At 33.5% G+C, this 23,324-nt stretch overlaps 1 protein-coding gene across 1 annotated transcript; it reads right to left on the bottom strand.

Moving 5' to 3' along the window:
- Window positions 1–9,963: 9,963 nt before the first annotated feature.
- Window positions 9,964–17,455, bottom strand: RERGL (RERG like). The gene is made up of 4 exons (XM_030841413.2): window positions 17,359–17,455; window positions 13,156–13,247; window positions 12,522–12,670; window positions 9,964–10,246 (listed from the first exon to the last, which is right to left on the bottom strand). The coding sequence occupies exons 1-4, from the start codon at window positions 17,453–17,455 to the stop codon at window positions 9,964–9,966; spliced, it is 621 nt and encodes a 206-aa protein (XP_030697273.1).
- Between the last annotated feature and the right edge of the window lie 5,869 nt (window positions 17,456–23,324).

Here is a 23,324-nt window from a genome sequence, read left to right as displayed (position 1 = left end):
CAAAAGCTGAGAGAGTTCAGCACCACCAAACCAGCTCTACAACAACTGCTAAAGGAACTTCTCTAGGCAAGAAACACAAAAGAAGGAAAAGACCTACAATAACAAACCCAAAACAATTAAGAAAATGGGAATGGGAACACACATATCGATAATTACCTTAAATGTAAATGGACTAAATGCTCCCACCAAAAGACACAGATTGGCTGAATGGATACAAAAACAAGACCCATATATTTGCTGTCTACAAGAGACCCACTTCAGACCTAGAGACACATACAGACTGAAAGTAAGGGGATGGAAAAAGGTATTTCATGCAAATGGAAACCAAAAGAAAGCTGGAGTAGCAATTCTCATATAAGTTTTATATATATATATATATATATATATGTAGATATATGTAGTTTGCTTGAGTGCAGTGTTTTTTGTTTTCTGTACTGAATTCATTAGCATGGGTCGGTATAAAATTTAGCATAGGTCAATATGTAATTTGTAAACTAATAAGGTCTTAAAAGTGAGGAATTAAGTCTTTTAAATTTAATTATTTATTGTAAAGAGCAGAATAGCATACATAAACAGGTGCCTAAGGAAAACTTGTATTCTAATATGGAACTCTCATGAACACCTTTTTTTTTTTTCTTCTAACGGTATGATAGTAGGCCATTTGATTATTTTTATGGCTTTAACTTTACAACAATGAACTATTCGTAAATTTTAAAAAGTATTTTTCTTTATTTGATGCGGGTGGGATACTGGAGAAATGAAAGGTCAAACACCTATTGAGGAATCCATACTTGTCTATATATTGTGTACTTTTATTTCAAGAACTGATTTAAAATTCCTAAAAGGATGCTATAATAAGTTATTATGCCATTTTACAGACTGAATTAAGTGAATTTCAGGGAGGTATGAAACTTGCCTAAGGCTATCCAGCTACCAAGCGGTAGAAGTGAGAATTAAATCCAGGTATACCTATCGCCAAAAAAAAAAAAAAAAAAAAAAAAAAAAACCCCGCGCTCCTTGCAGTGGAAGCAAGGAGTCTTAACCACTGGACCGCCAGGGAAGCCCCTCTGTGATTTTTAACAAGAAAAAATATATATACAAGATAAAGACAATGTCGGTTCAAGTTGGGTCAACTTTTTCAGTCAATGCAAAAACCTAGGGCATAATTTAACCCTACATTGTATGAATATTTCTTCTTTTTTAATTTGGAAGATATGATTCCACGTCACATTTTTCTGTATTCCAGAAACTCAATTAAAAATTATATTCACATCTTCAAAAAAAAAAAAAAAAAAATAGCGCAGTGCCTGCTATATATTATGCACTCAAACATCTTTTTCAATAAGCATGTTATGGGCTCCAATTATATGCCAGACACTGTGGTAAGACCTGGGGTACGTGGTAGTGAAAATGAATCGCAAGAACTCCACTTTTTTGGAGCTTGAAGTAATGTAATATCGGTCTGTTCATTGCCTAAAGATTGCATGTACTTTCTATTGTCTATAAAGGTATATTTATATTTGTGAAAATACGGCAAACGGATTTCCAGATTGCTTGGAAAGGAGCACAAGGGCAGTTTCCGGAATGATGGAAATGTTCTGCATCATGATTTGACAGCAGTTACACAGGTGAATACATATGTTAAAATTCACTGAACTGTGCACATAAAATATGTGCATTTTATTGTATGTAAATTGTCTTAATCAAAAATGCAAAAGTGTATATATTTTGTTTTCTAAATTATAACACCTGGTCTTGTAGGAAATTAGTGAGAGGTAATCCATCTTTAAAATAGAAAATTAATAAATGTGATTAATAAGATTTGGGATTAGATTTAGATTGACAAATAAAAATCTGTAGATATTAGTAATAAACTGAGGAGAGTTTTAGGATCCATATAAAAATTTTACTGTGCAAATCAGCCCAATAGACTCTTTCAATATTTGTAAATATGAGTAATATTTAGTTGTCCTTTGATTACAAAATTAATCAATGTTTATTTACAGAAAATTTGGAATCACAGATAGAAAATTATCCAAGGGCTAATAATCATTTGGCATATTCTATGGCAATCATTTTTCAAAGATACGTTTGTATATGAATGAAATTATACTTACCTATACTTTTGTATCTGGCTTTCATATTTACTATCAAAACATAGGCATCACCCCCCAAATTAAAAAACATTTGTAGATATGATTTTAAATGTGTGTCTGTTTTTCAGTGGTATTGAGGGAGTGTGGTGCGGTAGAGAAAACAGTATAGAGACCCAGCTACATTCCTTTCTGAATCCCAGCTCAGCCAATAGCTAGCCTTTGACTAGATTAATCTTTTTGTCTGTGTTGAGGTGTGAAAATGATATAACTAAGTTAGGCAAAATGAGATAACAATATCTTCTTTGCAGGGCACCTTTATATATTTATATAAAATATATTTAAACCATCTAGCACTGTGCTATGTACCTAGCATGTACTCAGTAAGTGATTATACAGTTCACATACCACAATTATTTTAACCACATTTTTAGACAATGTTATTGTTTAAAATTTTCTCTGTTTTAACAAAGTGTTCCTGAACTAGTCTGTTTTTCGGATTAACCATAGCCTAGATGTCAAGACTTGTCAGTATAGGGTCACTGATGATAAATAACATCACATATATCATTCTATGCATATAATCAGTCTTATCACAATTTTTTATCCTATAGCCTTCTAGTTCTTAAACTCTTAATTTTAATTATTCTCTGTTTATTGGAATTGAAACTTTGATAATCTTCCAGTAATACTAATTGAGTATATTTTTCAGAGCACTTGCATATTTGAAATTTTGTCTTCATATTTCAACCAGAATTTTTGTCTTTATAACTAGAATTTTGCAAAAGTTCCCCTCAAAACTCTTTAGACTTTTCACTTTTTTTAACTAACTTATGTAGTTGCAAAGAAACTTAAGCCGTATTAAAATTTTCCATTTACCTGCTTTTTCTTTCTGGGAGACCAGACTATGTAATTTTTTTTTTTTTTACCTGAAACACGCTGAATCCTATTTGAGACTTACAATTTTACCTATCTCCTTGCATTACGAAGGCAGGGACTGTTGTTTCTACTATAGATTTCTGAGTTTATTATAATTATTTTAAGCTAGATTCTAATCTTCAGGCCTATAATATTTATTTATATTGTATTATGATATGTTTTAATATATTCACTCCTTTATCCTTATTAGGATTCTTAAAAATCTCCTCTTGTTTTACATCAGTGTCACTTAACTGATTTTCTGTAATGCCAATGCAACTCTTCATTGCCTAAAATGCATATTTTAAAGTCTGTTCTAGACTTTCTATTTATTCTTCATTTAAAAAATTATTTTAGGGTATATACTTTCCCATTTCAGATTAATATTTCTATGTTCTTGTCTTGAGTAATATTTTCAAAAATCCATTATTATTAATGTGTACGTATGGTGGGGGGACATTTAACTGTTCTATGTTTCTTGATCCTTATAAAAGGAAGGATGTTTTGTGGTCTGGTTTGCCAACATATGGTGCTTCCATTTTTATCCTTATCTTCATCACCCTCTCAACCATTATTTTGGAAAGGGATAGTGTAGCTTTCTCAAATCTCATACTTGAAGTCTGGGTGTTGTGCCATCTCAGCATAATTTCTATGCATAATCAGAATTGACTGAGTTTGGCTGTGCTTTGTGGAGGTGGAGAGGGTTCCCAAACTTGCCATCTTCTCATTACAAGGAAGAACAGATATGTAATGAATAACATGACACAAATTGTTTTGTTTTGTCTATCTTTAACAAATGCTATCCATGAATAATTCTAAATCACAGCTCTTTTGAGACCCTTCCCCAACATTTCCAACAACCAAATCTCTACCTCATCTGTGTTTGCCTTTATCCATGAGTACAATACAGATTAAGAAAGTTTGCCACTATTGCTCTTCTTATTCCTCAAGCTGTGCATGTTTAGAGAAAGACAGACGTTGGTAGTGGGTCCTGAGTAATAAGAGATAAGGTGTATGGTTCAGAAAATCACTCTCATGGAGGGAAGGGACAGCTGGTCTCTTTTCTGGTTGTGCAGAGCGTATGTGAAGCGAGGACTTAAGAAAAGGGTAATATAGGCAAACTGCATTTTTATTCCAGAAGGTAGCACAAAGATAGCTATGATTTTATCTCTGATTTCTATTCTCAATTCAGTTAGTGAAACACTGAATTTCTGTTATATGACTTCTGTTATATGAAACTTCAATGTTATTATAAAATGTCATTATTCAACTTAAAAAATTGAATTTTAACAGAAAATTGTGAAATGGCAGATTCAGTCCTCTTACCTAGTCAATATCTCATTTAAACCCCCATGATTAAATAATATATGCCAATATGTGTCCAATATCAAAGTTCTGTAATAGATGATCCCTTTCTGGTGGTTATGTAAAGGTGAAATAAAATCATTAAAGCTGTGTTGTTTTATATCTTTCTTATAGATGAATTCAATTTGTTTAAATATATTTAATAAAAGGACATCATTAGAGAGATATAGAGACATAGATATATAGTATAGATATACAGTATATCTATATACACTATACCATATGTGTGTATCAGTTTTAAGTCTACCAACAAATATGTTTATCTTCAAGAAGATGTTATTAAGACAACAATAAATATTAATTGAGAATGACCAAATTTCATAATTTTTAAACTATTTTTGAGCAGGTTTTGCTCAAAACCTCTCCTGTTGTGGAGAACAATATGAGTAAAATATAGACTTCTTTTACCTAAGGCTTCAAAATCTTCTGATAAATGTCAACCAACCGGTTATTTTTTTACAACTATTGTTTGAATGAATTAAACTTTCTGTCCCCAACTCAACACCAAAATTTTAACCCCAAATATGTTTGTGTGTAGAAATAACCCCAAATTTTGCAAACCTAAATAGTTTCTTACCTTGAAAGTAAATTTATATCTGGAAAAAGTATCAGGTTAATTTAATATGTGTTTTGAAATGTTTTCACGTATCTAGTTGTTTAATACTCATTTTCAAAACCGAGTTGACTAAACAACTAAAACTGAGTTGTTAAATAGTCAGTCTTATAAAATGGTCTAAAAACTACAGAGGTAACGCATGGTCATACTTCCACATAATGGGGCAAATAATTCTGTATCTTACTCTTCTTCAATTTTCTGTTTTTTCCTAATTCTTTATGTCTTAGCTGTTCCAGGATCACTAAAATGTTGGTCAAATTTCACATTGCAACTGATACTTTTCATCTGCTAATTCCCTCCTTACAGGAACTAATAGTTCCATTATTAAAAATAAACAAATTATATCTCTATCCAAAATAAACAAAAATAATGTTTGGTGGTTTATACATTTGAATATTATGATGAACTTCTTCTTTGCTTTGAAATAATATGTTGTCACTAAGAAGTATATTCCCAGTTTATAGTGTCTTTTTTTTTTCCCCTTGGGAATTTAAAATACTTTAAATAATTTGGGCTTTGCCTGATTCCCCCAGAAGCGTAGAGTATGACTGATAACTGCCTTTAGAATCCCTAATAGCTAAATTACAATTATTATGCAAAGTCCTACAACAGACAGTTATATGGATTGTTAAATGACTTTGCCTTTTTTGCAAACTATAATCATTTTCCTTTATTAGCTGAAGGATTTCATAATTTAAGGAAAATGAAAAACCTATAAGTCACACTTTCAAAGAAGGAACATGGATATTGCAAACATTAAATTCCCCCATAAAAATGTTAAGGCATCATTAAACTAGGTTCAGATTAATACAATTCAGTCAACTCTAGATAGATATCTCCCATAATAAGCTGAAACAATACCTAGTGATCTAAGATGTAAAATATTTTACTACAGCCAATTTATAAGCCTATAAAACATATAGGTATCATTCAACTTCTTTATTAATAGTGCATGCCTTGTATTAAATCAAAACCATTTTAAAGGCCCCTCCCCTTTGACATTCCCTTCCTCAGCTGTTGCCCCTCATCATGTGTTATCTCACTGAAGCTCATCCAAAGTGAATGACAGCATCTTTTTTTACTAGAGCAGCATAGGCAATTCCCAGTCTAGTGCTACAGCTTAACTATCTTTGAGATTTAGGCACACTTGCTACCTTCAACCTACAACATTCTATGGCCTTATGTTGATGTATTTGTTTCTCTACTGTAAGTAGATGTGGTTTCTCTCATTTTGGAAAACTGAAATTTATTATTTCTAGGTTTTTGCAAGTTGCTTTACATGTGAATCATATTCCCAAGAAAACTGATACGGGGAGAACTTTATGTTGTAGTCAATTCTTTTGAATCTGGAAGATCCATTTTTCACCCTGTTTTTGCCCAATAAGAAAGCCAAACATTTTATATTGGCTGAGTTACTGGGGGTTTTAATGAGTTATCGGTTCTGGTTATCTACTGCCATATAACAACCTAACCCTAACAAAACAAGGATGTACACTGGGCTCACAATTCTGCAAGTGGGGATAACTCATCCCTGCTCTACTTGGCATTGGCTAGGGTAGTCCTAGTTTAGAGGCTGAAATCACCTGAAGATTAGTTTGTCTGTTTGTTGGTTGTTTGGTCACTAACCCCATGTGGTATCTCTGGCCTAGTGTCTTCAGGGCAGCCAGGTTGATCCATGCTGATTCTGAACAATGCAGAGTCCCAGGAAGAGATTGGTGCTCGAGCTCTTTCCAACCTGGTCTCATAAGTCCTTCCCATTACTTCCACCTCATCCCATGTGTTAAAAGAGAGTCAACATGGATGATCCATAATCAAGGGGAGGGGAATCCGACTCAACATTTTAATTGGAGAAGTATCAAAAAATATGTGGACATGTTTTATAACTGTCACATTATAAAAGGGGAAATTAACCCAGAACTTTTAAATATCACTATGAAAAATAATCAGTGGTTCATTTCTAAGGTTGCCTCACAGAAACTATTTTTAAGATATAAATTCTTTTTTTAATGTAAAACAATTTTTTCAGCTTTAATGAGGTATAATTGACAAATAAATTTTCAATTTATTTAAAGTGTACAACATAATGGTTTCTTATCTGTATAGAGTGTGAAATGATTACCACAATTAAGTTAACTAACACATCTATCACCTCACATAGTTATCTTTTTTTTCTTTTTGGTGAGAATGCTCGTTCTTATTCCTTTGTTCCATAGACTCCTTACAATAAGATGTGTCATATCAGATCATCTTGCTAAAAAATCAGGGTATAATAAAGGAAAGAAATTTAATATATACAAATATGAGTAGTATGCTTACCAGAGAAATTTTGAACTCTGACTCATCACAGATACATATGCTATGAAATTAAGATTAAGCTATGATTGAGATTAAGATTAAATCATAGATTAAGCTATGAAATAATTTTCATACCATTTTGACAGTAGAGTTCTTCCATATAACATGGATAAATATGTTATTTTTAATACAAAATCATCCCAGAAGAATCTTTCTTTAACTAGGAAGAGAATTTTAAAGAATGAAGACCAAATCTCTAAGATTATTCAGACAAATAATAAGAACAAAATAAAACCAAAAAAAGATTAAAGTATAAATGCTTAAGCTGATATATATGTACATATACTTACATAGTCAAGATTAATATCGTAAAAGATTAATAAAATCGCTATAAATAGTTGATCAAAAAAGTATATAACTGAATTTACTAGAATAACTACACAATAAAAGTTTATTTCTCATTTACAAAGCAATCTAATCTGAATATTCCTAGTTGATAAGAAGCACTCCTCACTTAAGCTTGATATGTTAGTGCCAGGCAAAAGAAGACTGGGCCTCATTACAGTTCCACCCAGAGGTAATCATGAAGCTCATCGGTAAAAGGAAATTATCCCATTTGCCAAAGCTTCAAGAAGTACACTTTGCTGTGTACCTCATAACTCAAGAAAGGTATAATGTGGCAGAGAGTCCTAGGCTGTGATCAGTGGTTTCGCCAGTTGGCCAGAGGTATCTGTAAAGAGGTAAGACTGGAAGAACAGTGCCAAGAAGGACTGGAGAATAAGCACGTGAATGGATCTCTCAGAGAGGGCATCATATTTACAGATCTTTATGTATCACTTTAATGCCAACCAGAAAGCATCCACCAATGAGAAGTCACTTTACAACCAAATGGACAAGATGAACTGCCCTACAGATAACCTGCCTTTTTTCTTGACTACCTTTGTGCTTATATGTAATGGACCCATGATAACAGTGGCCTTGGGGGCAGGGATGGGAGCAATGCTTGAGCCCACAATATGGACTTTGTCTCAATATAGCTTCTAAGTTTCCAACCAACCAGCATCAGAAATGGAATCTCTATCCTGGATATGGCACTATTTCTCTGGGGGCTGAGTGAATGGGTAAACAGGTTACGAGGTTAAACAGGCACCAGGTTAAATGCTGGCATCCAGATTCTGCTGTCCCAGGAGTCTATCATCTGTCTTAATATTGAGGAGCGCAGTTCAGTGGAAGCATCCCGACTGTCAACTCTGACCCATGGAGCACAGTCACTAGGAAGCTTGTCTAAGTTGTCTTTGCCTCCTCACCACGGCTTTCCTCACTTCCTTAGTAAAGGAAGTTCCTCTGAATCGTCCCAGAGAACACAGTCAGATGGTAGGTTCTTGGGTCCAATCTACCATAGCAACTCTAACCCCCCCCCATCTTCATGAACATCTGGACTATTTTGTATACTACCACACAAAGTTCCCTTACTTCCACTCTTTTTACTCTAGTGCATCATCCAGGTTAGATTTCCACAGATCAAAAAAGCTAAATGTTGGATCGTGACTCACAATGAGCAAAACCATGTCGATGACTTAATTCTCTCCTGCCCAGACGAATAGTCTGTGTCACCCTCCCTGACTCCAGTCTACCACCCTCTACTCAAGATCTTCTACATGGTCCCCTAGTTAGTGCTGACACATGTTAACCAAGTGTGCACGCAGCATTGCATGTATGCCCAGGTTAACTTCTCCAAAATCTAACCTTACTTATCAGCGATTTGGTTGAAGTTAGGCCTAGGGTTGCAACTTGAAACGCAGCAGGTGACAAGCTCATCAGGGACAGCAGAAGCGATGCTGCAGTCCAGGAGGTGGACAGTTGACTATGAAGGAAACTGTACCCAATGTAATCTGAGAAGGCCCAAAATGTTTGTATCTAATACAATATTTCTTTCAGGACAATAAGGCCTTCAAGGTTATATATTTACCAAAGAGTTTTTACTTTTTTCTTTTCCTATGATGTATTGATTTATAAATGAACTTAAAAAAAACCCTAATCTTTTAATCTAAAATGTATCTTAGTTGTACAAGTTAATTTCTCTATGATAATTGCCCTTGTTAGCTTAGCATACAACAAGGAAAGGCAGACTTTTCATCATCAGACCAACTGTAAACTATGCACTTACGGGTAAGGAATTTAACTTCTTAAGGCCTTAGTTGTAAGTAAAATTTATGTAATATCAAATAATTCACTGGTTTATTATAAAGACACTTTCAAAAATAAATCCATCCATTTCAATTAAATAGATCATGAATTTCACAAATTGATAAGTTAAGCCCTATAATATATTAACTATATGTATAACTATATATTTCATTAAAATGATATATATATAAAATAAAGGTAAATTGAGCCCTGTAGAATGGTAATTTAATAAAATTATATAGTAATCCACCAATAGGTTATACTCATATTATTCTGTGTAATAAAGAAAAGGTTAAGTGTGAAGCAAAATGTACAAGATACAAACAACTAAGAAGGCAAACTATATATTTGAAAACACAGTTGTGGTTCATGGCCAATTATTTCATATCTCTAAGAGAATTTTTTAATTGCATACAAAGGGTAAATTTAATTACCATACAAAAGTTTGAAACTCTCTGATATAATAAATCCCTTAGGATCACATGTCAATTAAACAGATTTCCTTCTCTTTCCAAATACATTATTGATCAGTTTGGCCATGGATTTAGATCCACTGGGTCTTCTCTTTTCTTTGAGTTTGAAGTTTGTCAGGATGCCCTTGATAATTCTGATAAACATCATTTCCACCTCCAGAGATTGCTCTGCTGCAGACAGTTCACAGAATTGGCACCGGTTATCCAATGCCAGTTTTTGCCCTTCTTCCCAGCCAACCTCTCGCACATGACAGAGATCTTGCTTGTTACCCACCAAAAGCACAGCTGATTCCACAGCTCTGAAACACGGATACACAATTCTTTGGCAAGACTGTTTTAACAACTCTTTTTTTTTTTATTAAGTAGGTTTATATCAAAAAGAATTATGGACCAAAAAAAAAGAATACTGTGTGTGTATGTGTGTTATTTGTGGTCATGTGTGTGTGTATCTCATTTACTTACAAAAATTAATTTAGATAAAATGTAGTAAATGACACAGAAGCAACAAGGCTCTTAAAGCATAACATTTGAAGTGGTACAAACCTATTCCTGGAATTACGGCTCTGATTACTAACAAGACATGATTGTAACATTTTCCACTTTCAATTCCCTTATGTGTAAAAAAAAAAAAAAAAAGGTAAAATAGTCCTTGTCACACAGAATGCTCACAGAGGTTAAATGAAGATGTGTATAAAAATCTAGCCCAGTGCCAGGCAATAAAATGTGCTTACTAAGTATTATCTTTCATTTCCTTATCAACTGAAAAAGAAGGACTAACTAATGCCTCTTTACTAATTCAATACTTGTTGCTGTTTGTTAATATTCATTACAGCATACTTTAAAGAAAATTTTACAGTCTCGTGACCTTGTACAATTTTTCTGTTTATTGAAGAAATACATCACTTTGGTAAGGTAATGTCTTTGGCAAATATCAATATAATCTCCTCGGTTACAGTGTAACATTCCTAAAGCAGAGTTCCATTTGAAGAATACAGTAAGGCTACTAGGTCTTAAATGGCATGGAACTCTGCCAAGATATCGCCTATAGGGAAGAAATGGGAAAATGAAAACAGTCTTCAGGCTGGTTTCATTCACATGACAGTGTGAGCCGTAAGGGAAAAAGCACTGTATGTGTTGGATTTTGAAGTCACTAAGAGTATCTTTTTCTATAGAGTTCAGAAAATTATTGTGAAGAATTAATGGGGAAGAATAAATGAAATATTTTGAAGGGTGAATCACAAATATCAGATGTAATTTTATAAAACAATGCCATAATTTTGCTTTTTATCTACAAATTAGAGACTCTAGTTTACCTAGAGATTGAGAACTGGAAAAACTCAAAATTTATTTGGTCAATATATTAAAAAGTTTGCCTGAAAAATGTCAAATATAGGGATTTTTTAAATATACTTTTTTTGCCTATTCGTGAGTGATTCTTTTGATTTGTAAGAATAGAAAGTAGTTTTAATTACTTTCCCTTACCTAAGTTATGGTGCTTAAATATAAGGCATTTAACACTTGAAACAATGGAGGTCCCTCAAAATCAATAATATTATAGGAAATCAGAGCTATGAGGTACCTTAGTAAAATCACATTCTTTTCCCCTACCGTGTTTCTATCAGTTTTATAGTCAGAAAAAGGAGGTCTAGAGATTAAAGGGTTTACCCAAGGTCAATCAGATATAAACAAGAATTTAGATCAAATGACTGTAGGGAAATATAACTTATCAATTATTATCTGATGATTTCTTGATAGTAGGCATTTAAAATAGATATAAAAAGCACAGGTACCAATTTTCAGGTATAATATTGTGCTTTTTTGCTTCCCAGATTAGAATGCTATTTTAGATTTTAAGGGCAAATCTGGTTACGAGCACAAAGAATCCCTTATACCAGCAGGTTAAACAAAAATAAATATTTTAAATGGAAAGGCTAAAACAATAAAAAAAGGGAAAACTAAAATGGGAAATTCATAGGTTTAAATTTATAACTACTAATGCAAAATTAGTTTAAGGCACAGTTATGTTTTTCCTTCATAGTCACTTGTGTCAAGACATTAGCAATCGGGAGTCGTTGATCAGCTCTTTGTTTTAGGAGGTGAAATGGAGAAAAAGGTACTCTCATACTTAGAATCTGTAACAGTTTGATTATTCAGTCTATTTTGCTTTGACTGATTGAACAGCTCAATGACTAGGAATTGGATGCCAAGTGTAATAAATCTGGATTTATTTAGTATCCTTCACATTTTTTGTGGGAATGAAAAAGAAAGGTGGAAAGGGAACTATCTGTGTACAGAGGACCATTATTTTGCAAGTGAATGTCATGTTAACAATAGAAGCTGTCTTGTAAAATAGCCATTTACTCGGGGCAAGTAACTGTTTATGTCAGCCAGGATATAAAGTATTCTCATCTTATTCCTTTTACTACATGTGTAACTCCTGTGGAATGGAAGGTGGATCGTTCAGGGCTGTTAAATTTTGTAATTGGAAGCCTGTATTAAACTCTTCCTAATGATGCTTACAGCTCTATGATGATTTACTAAAAAGAAAGGAGAGAGGAAAGAAAAATACCTCACCTTTTACAATGACTAGTCTGTGGCTCCCGAATTCTGTAGATTAGTGCTTTTGCAAAAGCAAACGAAGACCTGTCACTGATGTCATACACAATAATAAACCCATCTGCCCAATGCAGCTCACTTGTGAGGGAAAATTTTGCTTTCTGTGGCTGAAAATAAACCAAGCACATTGAAAGTGGTGGGATCTGATCCCTGTATTTTATCCATTAGACAGTTAATTAATGGAGACCCATTTCACCTGGAAGAGAATTCAGCAAGCCAAATACTGATATTTTCTAAAATGTAGTCTCTGTTTCTTTTTTATCATCCTCTTTCTTTAAACAAAAGTGATTAAATTTTAAAAAATAAAGAGCTATAATAAAGTTATATCCATCTCATTTGATACCTTTTTTCTAAAAAAACTCTTTTTCTGAAAATTTGATAAGCCCTAATAATTCCATTTAAAATCAATATCCACATATATGTTTGAAAAGAGATGGTATTTTCTATCCTTATTAGTAAATGGAATATGTATTGATTTTTGGTACTAGATTTAAATCAGTAAAAAAAACCCAGTATTGATAAGGTTTAGCTAAAAAGATTTGAGGGATATCTTCTTCAAATCATAATTGAAAACATATTTTGTTTTACTTACCTGAGAACAAGAGTCGTATATTTCTAGATTCAATTGTTTCCCTTCCAAATACAAATGCTTTTTATAGATAGATTCTGAAAAATATGCATATACTCATTGTCAGTATGGAAATCCTCCAGAGTTTAAAAAATGGTCTTATAGGGCTTCCCTGGTGGCGCAGTGGTTGAGAGTCCACCTGCCGATGCAGGGGACGCAGGTTCGTGCTCCGGTCCGGGAAGATCCCACATGCCGCGGAGCGGCTGAGCCCGTGAGCCATGGCCGCTGGGCCTGTGCGTCCGGAGCCTGTGCTCCGCAACGGGAGAGGCCACAGCAGTGAGAGGCCCGCGTACCGAAAAAAAAAAAAAAAAATGACCTTATATTTGGACCACAGTCCTGCAAAGTCAACCAGTCATATTTTAGTTGAGTACTACAGTAGCTTTTCTTTATTGCTAGTGGTCAAAAAACCATATATTTGCTAATGTATATTTCTTACAAATGAACTTTACCACTGTATCTATTCACCTACATGTTTTTCTGCCTATGTACTTATCTTCCATTCTATTACTACGGATGAATTATCTGTGTTTCTATCTAAGGCCAGTCCATTCACTATGAACTAGTTACTATTTCCTCTGACCTGCTGAAAGACATGGCTCCAACAATTCTACCTCTTTCTTCTGCATCATAAAATTTTCCTCTTTATTATATCATTACTAGCAACTGAATTTCTCCTAACTTAACAACCCTTTGGATCCCAACTATTGCTCTATTTCTCTGCTGGCCTTTTGGTAAATATCTGTACTCCCTGTGTCCAAATCCTCTCCTTCCATGACCTTCAAATTATTACAATCAGGCTTTAACTCCAATTACTTGACTAAAACTGTTTTTATCAGGGTTATGGTTTTAGACTCAGTGAAAAGTTCTTGATCTTACCTGCCTTGTCAGTAGTATTAGTATAGTTGATCACACCTACCTCCTCAAAATGTTTTTTTCACATGGCTTTCAAGGCAACATACACTCCTGGGTTTTTTCTTTATTCCATATTGCTTTGTATTAAGCTTTTTTATCTGTCCCACAATATCTTCTCTCACTCCAACTGTGATTCTAGTTTATGGATTTCTTCTCTATCTACACTTACTCCCTTGCTAATCTCATCCAGTCAGAGTCTTTATGTAACAATTATTGCTGATAAACCCATTTCTGTAGTCTGGACCTCTTCCCTGGACTCTAGACATCTACCACCACTGGGAGCCTCCAAATAGATACCTGATAGACATCTCAACCTTAACATGCTTAAAGTGGAACCTCTGATCTCCCCGCAAAGACTGCATATCCCACAAGTTTCCATTTCATTAAATGACATATCCATAACTAGTCTCGCAGGTTAAAAGCCTCAAGGGCATCCCTGATTCTTTCTTTCTCTTACATCCTATGTTTATCCTATTAAAAATTCATTTTTACACTATCTTCAAAGAATATTTTGAATTTGTCTGCCTCTCATCACCTCCTTTGCTCACACTCTGGTCCAAGCCATCATTACTTTTGCCTGTATTATTAGAAAACCTCCTAACTCAGCTCTTTGCTTTATCCCTCCCCTAACTCCCTTCTTGCTCTCAGTTTATTCTCAATCCAGGAGCAAAAGCCAATTTGTAGCCAGATCATGTCACTTGCCTGATCAAATCTCTCCAATGGCTCTCCATCTCACTTAGATAAACCTAAGCTTTTAAAATGCCTGAAAATTTCCCTAGTTATCTAGTCTCCCATGACCCCTATGATCTCAGTAGACCTCTTTGGCTATTGTCTCCCACATTCCTCCACTGAAGCTACACAGTCCTCCATACCATTCCTCACATTTTTCAGAAAGTTCTTTCCTCCGAACTTCGGCAACTGTTTCTTCTACCTGGAATGTAACTGCCCAAATATCTTCATGGCTCAGTTTTTATCACCTGCAGGTCTGTTCAAATGTCTCCATCTCAGCCAGGTCTACCCTGACTACCCTATTTTAAATGACTACACACCACTCCCCTATGCTTTCTTTTCCTTCATAACATTTATCATCATAAGACATTTTATATAGATAGATAGATAGATCTATATATAGATATATATATGTATAGATATAGATATATAAATGCATTTTTAATTAGCTGACCCTTCCCTCCAGAATGTAAATCTTATGAAGGCTCGGATATTTGTTCATTACTATAGCCTCTCTACCTAGAAGAGTACCTGCCACATGACAGGTATTCAATAAATATTTGTTGAATGAATGAAGGACTTCGTTTCTGTAACTGCCCCTCCAGTGCTTTAATACAAGACCTACCTCTCTCCAAAACTGCATACTGACACAAAATCATGACCCATTCTGGTAAATACTCTGTAACCTGTGGTTAGCAAAATGTAGCGGACGTTTGGGAAAGCCGACTTCAGGAGGTTAGGGATGAATTTTAAAATCCTTCTAGGCTACATTTAATGAAATTTGTTAGTGTTTCGTTAAATCTTAAAATGTCTTCAGACAGTTTATTCTAAACTTTATGAGCTTACTACTGTGAACCATATACTTTCCTTCCAAGACATTTTAAAATACCCACTCTCAAAACTCAAAACCTGCCAGCAGGGGTCACCAGCTCTTAACTTTTTAAAATTTTATTATTTTCCCCTTCTAGCCCTCATTTACAAATGGGGCCATTTTTTTGCTAATTAACCCTCATGTGGTGGTGAACTTTTGCTCATTTGGTTGTCTTTAAGAATGTCTCTAGGTCTTATATTTTTAATAGAGATGTAACAGTCAGAAATGTGTACACTTCATTTGCTTATTTATCTATTGATATATCTATATATCTATTGATATATCTTATAAAGATTAAGATGATGTTTTTATTTTGTTGTTGCTGTTACTGCTTTTTGTGGGTGTTCTTTTATTTATGTTTTGTTTTATAGTTTTAGAACATTTTCTCATGCCTGACTCCTAGTTTGTGTGTTACCTTTTTTGACTGATGTTGTTGACCTGAGATATGAAACAATAAGAATTTCTCTTCCTATATATTTCTTCTTTCTATAATCAGTTCTCAAGTGCTTGCCCTAAAACATTTACAATGGCATATGGATTGAAATACTATGTGGGCTACACATAGGAAACAATGAAATACTTTAAAGTTATTTTCTAAAATACTCTAATAATGCTATATCATAAATGAATGCTAAAGATTTTTGTTGTTTATTTCTCATGAAAACACTTCCAATCATAATTTCTTCTTACTCTAAATAAGTATTATTGAACAAAAGAATAATTTCCCTTTCTCCCCATTCTCATATTTCTTAAAATCTTTGTTCTTATTAAAAAAAACCCACAAAACCTTTCCCCACCACACCTTCAGTCAGGTAAGATATTAGTAGCATTATATAGATTAATTGCTGAGCCAAAAATATATTCAAACCTCTGGCAAAATTCCCCACTTATTAATTCCCCACTGTGGCATTTCCCATATGTCATGCTAATTCTGATCAAAATAACAGAAATTTATAGTAGAGTTAGTGAAATGATCCTAAGATTATATCAAGGTGCCCTGGCATCTGTTTTAGAATTTCTCCAGGAAACAGAGGAACGACCTCTAGTGTTGGTTTATCTTATTGCAGCTCCTGGGTCTGGCCCGTTGTTAAGATTCATTAGCCTACGGTGGTTCTATTGGTGGCATGCTTAGTACCATCATAATGTGACCAAACACAAAACAAAAGAAAACAAAAACATAGCTTCCAAGGTCTGGTCTGGGCACCTCTTGCTCATTTCTGGGCATTTAAAAAGCCATGCCCTTCCAAAGTTTTTCTCACTTTGATAATGTGAAAAAATGGCATTTAAAAAATAATTCATAGGTCTCCACGCATCTCTCTCCACCCTTAGTCTCAGGGCAGCAGAATCTTTTCAAGGGCATTGTTTGGCCACTGGTAGGTGTGGAGGCAGGTGTGCTGGAGTGAGAAGTAGGTGGGATAGTGATGGGAGGGATTTCCTGTTAGTCCAATGAATTTCAAACATCAGTAGAACAAGATACAAATTAATACTGCAAACAGTTATATTCCACAACCTGTATATAAATTTTATATACAGGTAATTGCATTACTTGCTTATAAAGCGAAAACTCCTACTTAAAAATAATATATAGTTATATCAAGTTTATATACATATAATATGTTATAATGTAATACATATCATGTCAATATATTTCTCACTCTTTATGTACTCTACACTATGCCACAGAAAACAACACCACTTACCAGATTTGCCCGTTCCTTCACCACCCAAGACAGCAAGTTTCACATCATTCATCTTGCTTTTCTGCTCCTTCTTGGTCCGTCCTGATTTCTGGAGATATACTGACTTGAGCCAAGCATGTGTTTTCCAAAATCCTTTTTATTATTGCTGCTCTCACTTTCCTAAGGCCAACTCCACCCCATACTCCTACCATCCAATAATAACTTTAAAAATATTTTCCTAGAGTAGTTTTGAACATGTCTCATAAAAAAACAGTGGGCTTACTATTTAGACACAAAGGTTTACTAAGCCAATAGTTAAGAGTTTAACAGAAGTGTAGCTCATCTTCTACTTTCATGTACCTGGAATCTACCTTCTCCTAGAACCTAGAAAGATGATCTCTCTTCATTAAGAAAGTTTTTAGGGGATGGGTAAACATTCCTGTAAATTTCCTTTGAGTGGATCAGTTTTGCTTTTTCTATTAATACCTGAGGCTACATCTTCTTGGGTTTCTCCTGTGAAAGACAAGGGAGAATAAGTTAATTCAATCATGAAAAGAAATGAAAGAAGGGAGAGGATGGCTCTCTTGGATGGATTAGCTCAGGGTTGACAGCAATGCACGTGAATATCCAGCCCATGTTTTTGTGTCATTTGAGGCTCTCAAGGAGAAATATGGGAACCCCAGAGTTTCACTTTTCCAATGTCTTCCTTAAAAAGTAACTTTTCTCTTTCTTTTTAAAAAAGTGTTATACCAATAGACAACAGTAAGATTTCTGGAAAAAAACCATAAAGTAATCAGCCTCATGTTGTTTAAATAGCACTAAACAGGAACATGTCATGTTTCCTTACATAGTACTTTTTTAAAAAGAAAAGAACATTTGGAAGGGGTGTTCTGACATAATTCACTCCTGCTATGAAATAAAAAGGCAAATTTGATATGCACAATTATCACTCTTTTATACTTCTTTTCATCAATTGTCCCTGCTACTCCAAGTCCCCAAATTATTTTCTTCCCTTTCTTTCTCCCCATTTGTATATGTATACATTTGAAAGTTGAGAAAAGAGTACAACAAAAAAATAGAAGAATTCAACTTTTGTGGACTACATTTTAAGACCCAGGTAAAGAAGTTTCATTTCCAGGTTGGGTCTATCACAGAAATACATGCTTCTTAAAAATGCATTTATTTAACAAATATTGATTAATTGCCACTCTCTGTTAAAGCTATATTTGGTTTAATTAGATAGGTCAACAATTAAATAATGAATTATCTGACCTGATGGAGTCTACAGTCTACCAAGAGAAAAATGGAAACAGAATTACAACAAATATTATCATTGCTAAAATGGGGCTCTGATCAAGAGCTGGAGAAAGCAGATCAGTAGGTAGAAAGGTCTTCAAAAAGTAGGTAAAGTTTGAAACATGATCGGGACCTACAGAGAGAGGAAGGAAAAAGTGATTGGGGAAGGAAAGAGGAAGGAAAAAGTGACTGGGGAGTTGTGTCTGTTCTAAAAGAAGAAACAGACTCTGTAAAGAAAAAAAGGCAAGAGAGAGTATATCAGTTTGTGGGATCAACAAGGTAACATCTGAATAACTTAGAGTTTATCCTTTTATTACACATTATAAAAAAATTTTAAATAAGCTATGTTTTCTCTTTAATCCATGCCACTGTATTAAAGTAACAGAGTGGTTTTTTTTTTTAAGGAAGTTTAACAATTGATTTAGTACACTATGGAATTAAATGTTTTTCTTCTTTTTGGAGAAATCCTATTCTTATCTTCCTAAGAAACTTCTGATTGATGTCTTTAGGAAGTTTAGTATATCTACTGGTAGGAAGGAAGAACTTCATTTCATGACATGCATGACATTGAAAACAACATATGAAGGGTTGTCATCAAGACACCTTCATTCTTTCATCATAGCCTCTTCCTCCCTATGTCCATTGGTATCCCAAAGTAAATCTAGTTAAGAAAGCAGCCTGGGGCTAGAATAGAGTGAAGTTATAAACCTGAACAAAGAGAATATAGTTATGCACATAATTTTCTAAGAAACAGAGTGCCAATATATATATTCTTTTGACCTCATGTAAAGGGTGCTAAAACGTTAGTATTCTAATAGACACATTATTATACTACCTAGAATTTTCACACATCTCCCTAAAGAAACATCCATTCACAACCAAAGCAAAATCATTTATTACTTTATTCATTTACTGAATGAACAAAAATTTATTGAATGTCTACCATGGGCTTGGCACTAATCTTCACTGCTAAAAACATATCAATAAACAAAGTATTCATAGATTCTGGTCATAGGAGATGGACATGTGACACTAAAAAAAAGCCCAACTAGTTACGTATCGGTATTCATGAATGTTATAGTTTTATCTGTTTAGTTTTGTTTCTCTGAGGTCAGATTAACCAGCCCTTCTCAGCTAATCTCATTTCCCTATAGTTTCTGTTAGAGTAGATGCATAATTTCCATCAAAAGCTTCAGATTCACAAGAGTGGAGTGATTCAAACAAATACCTAAGGAGAAAGAATATCTTTGTTCCATTACCCTGTTCCAGATCTTGAAAAGATGAAATACTTCCCAACTTATTTTCTGTGTCTATCATAAACCTAAACCAGACATAAATGGTATACACACACACACAGAGAACAAAGAAATAACCAATGTCATTTATGAATATAGAGCCCAGGTCCTAAGAATATGAGCAAATCAAATCCAGAAACGTATTTAAAGAGCCAAGCATCATGAGCTACAAGAACTTATTCAAAAAATGTCAAATTCGTTAAACATTAGGACACTTGGTGGCCTATTTTAATACATTGCCAAGATAAAGGAGAAAAACTATATGTCTCATATGCTCCCAAAAGCATTTCATGAAATTTAACAGCTACTTAAAAAAAAAAAAAACTTTTGTAATCTAAAAATAGGGGATTTCTTAACGTGATTAAGGTTATAATTTTTAGAAATCCAAATATCAAAAAAATGTCTATAGATTTATTGCTCCTAATTTTCCTCCAAAAAGAGGATATTGTCTGTTACTTTTTAGCATGGAATTGGTAGTCCTATCCTACACAATGAGGAAATAGCACATATGAAAAAGAGGAGACAAAATGATTATTATCTACAAATGATAGTTTTCTATAGCTACATTATCTGCATTATTAGCATGCATTAAAACCATTCAGTAAGGTGGCCAGATAAGATACCATAACAAAAGCAATAATTCCAAACAGTAAATCTAGCAGCTAACACGTGTTTAACACAGTATTATAACAGGCAATTTTTAAAAATGATTTCCAGGTATACAACATTTAATCCTCTGAGAAACTTCATGAAGTAAGTATCATTAATAACTTCTAATATGATAGAAATACAGTCCTTTTCACAAAGAAAGAAGAGGGGGAAAAAGGATGCAAAGAAGAATAAAACTAAAAGGGAATGTATAACATTTATATGATAAATTCTCTAATCCTTTACTGAAGATTATAAAACAAGCCTTGAATATGTGGACAAACATGACTAGAAAGACTCAATGTTGTAATTACTGCCAAATTAATCTGCAAGCAAAATGTAATGACAATTAAAATCCCAACAAAGATTGTTTAATTGAATGTGGACAGCCTGTTTTGGAAAAGAAAATATGTAAGAATAATTGAGAAATTTTAAGGTAAAATAGTAAGAAAATACCTTTTATGAGCCAAATCATACCAAAAAATAATTAAATGCTACTTTATTAGAACTGGATTGATATGCTCATTAATAGAATAGCTATTTGAGTATAGAAATTAAGTACATAGAAATTAATTTTATTATAAAGTTTTTAATATGTGCTATCATTAAATTGCATTGATACTATCAGAAAAAGTCACTGAATGATAAGTTATATTTGTACCTCACATGCAGAAAAATGAATTATGAATATTAAAAACCTTAGCATGAAAAACTAGAAAAGGGTCAAATTGACATATATATGGGAATCTTCCAAATAATCTCGAGGAGGGTAAAGTCTTCCTAGGCAAAAAATGAATCCAAAGACAAAGGAAAAATACATATAGAAAAAAATAATCCAGTGACTTTTCATAATTGAACTTCAAGTGTCAGTTATGTTAGTCCCATGGGATTATTTACCAAAGTGAGTGCATATGTCGATTTATTAATAGCACAATAAGTATCTACATACAAATGGATCATTTTTAATCAGAATGGAGGTACTCATCTCACCTCTAATTATAATGCAATTTACTGAGGCAATTAAAGTTCTAGCAGAAGCAAATGTTTTTAAGATGGAATTACTTCTGGATACTTTTATGTGCTAATATGGAAATTCATCATGGAAGAGTAGTGGATTTTTTTAAGAAGAAGAAAATGCTATTCTAATCTCACAAAGCACATGTTTTCAAACAGCTAACAGATTTAAACTGCATTGAAGTGTACGAACATTTGCACATTATATTGGGGTTAGGTAAGGAATCTAAAGGGAAAATTTTACAGAAAAAACAACAACATTTGATTGCTAAGCTCTGTTTTTTTCTGTTCTCAAAGCACTTTTTGCAATTCATCATGGCACGAATAGCACAGGTAACATTCCCAGCCAGAGATCAGAAGCAATTTCTCTGCAATCACAAATCCTCCAAAACCTCTTCCAAAGAAATTATTCAAATCCAGACATTTACTCTAATAACCAAATGATGAAGATATTGCAATAGTGGCTACAATACAAAACTTCCATTAATATGAAAAGTAGTTACTATGAAGAAGAGTGCTTTCTTGTTTGCTAGTATTGTAATAAAATACTTTATACATTAAATTCAATTTACAGAAAAAGATAAAGTTTGATAACTTTTGTAGTAGAATTTGTAACTGGACATAATCCTCATCGTAATAAAATTCACCTTTATGAACTAGTATTGTTCTATGTTACAATAAACATTTATGTATTAATATATTTATAAAATATGATTTTTTTCTCTATGATAAGTGTGTGTGTGTGTGTAAATTGCAACTGAACAAGGTAAAGATGTTTATATCATCCCCAACCAATTTAAAAACTCAGTTGACATCATTAATAGAATTGACCTATGACACTCATGCCTTTATTATTCTAAATCACTTTTACAACAAGCTTTGAAAGATAATCTTTCACTAGGGTATCAAATTCTAAAGAAATGTTTTATTCAATATGTAATGTTAGTAATTAACTAAATTACACGGGCTTTCTTGGTAAAAGAAAAATGATGAATACTTCACCAATTTTCAAGGGTTTTCAAAGCATATGTGAGACTAAATAATTGAATGGCTTTGCTAATTTTTCTCAGCATGTATACTTATAATTGCAATTATCTTTTGAAGGTAATGATTCAGTATTTATTTTACTCTTTTAAATTATTCTTGAGGTGTTTATTGTTTCATAAGGTTTTAGTTTCCCGCTACGTTTATAATAGTTAAAACATGATAGCTAACAGTAATTACGACTCAGCTAGTCACCCTCTTTGTCTCCTCTACAAATTTATGTCATCTTTCCACAGACACGAGAAATCTTTGAAGCTACTTTAGTTCTCCTCAAAAGTCGTAAGTAGGCTAAAATTTTAGTTAGCTCTTTCTTAATCACTTGAAGTTGGCCAGTAGATACAAAAGCATGGTCTTCAAAAACAGTCTTCCTTCTGTAACACAGCTGCTGCAACAGGAAGCCTGATTGAGTGCACATTCTGCAGAAATAATGAGTTTAAAAAGCTGAACAAGGCAGATGTGAGAAAAATGTCGCTCATATTTTCTCGACTCCTTTCATTACCCTTTAGAAATAAATATTCCAAAATTAAAATTAAATTTTCAGAATTAAGATTGCTGTGTTGCCATAACATCTTACGGAAAAACCCGAACAAACTTTTCGGCCAACCTAATATATGTATACGTGTGTGTATACACACGCACGCATAT

This window comes from Globicephala melas, chromosome 10, assembly GCF_963455315.2.
Source record: "Globicephala melas chromosome 10, mGloMel1.2, whole genome shotgun sequence".
Lineage (NCBI taxonomy): Eukaryota > Metazoa > Chordata > Mammalia > Artiodactyla > Delphinidae > Globicephala > Globicephala melas.
The sequence above is the reverse complement of the archived record's forward strand: the minus strand, read 5'-3'. Positions and strand labels throughout refer to the sequence as shown.

Coding starts and splice junctions, on each gene's coding strand:
- RERGL (XM_030841413.2), bottom strand. CDS start 17,455: ATGAATGATGTGAAACTTGCTGTCTTGGGTGGTGAAGGAACGGGCAAA. Junction 13,248..17,358: donor TAGTGTAGAGTACATAAAGA/GTGAGAAATATA, acceptor ACTGACAATGAG/TATATGCATATTTTTCAGAA. Junction 10,247..12,521: donor CAGACTAGTCATTGTAAAAG/GTGAGGTATTTT, acceptor TCCGTGTTTCAG/AGCTGTGGAATCAGCTGTGC.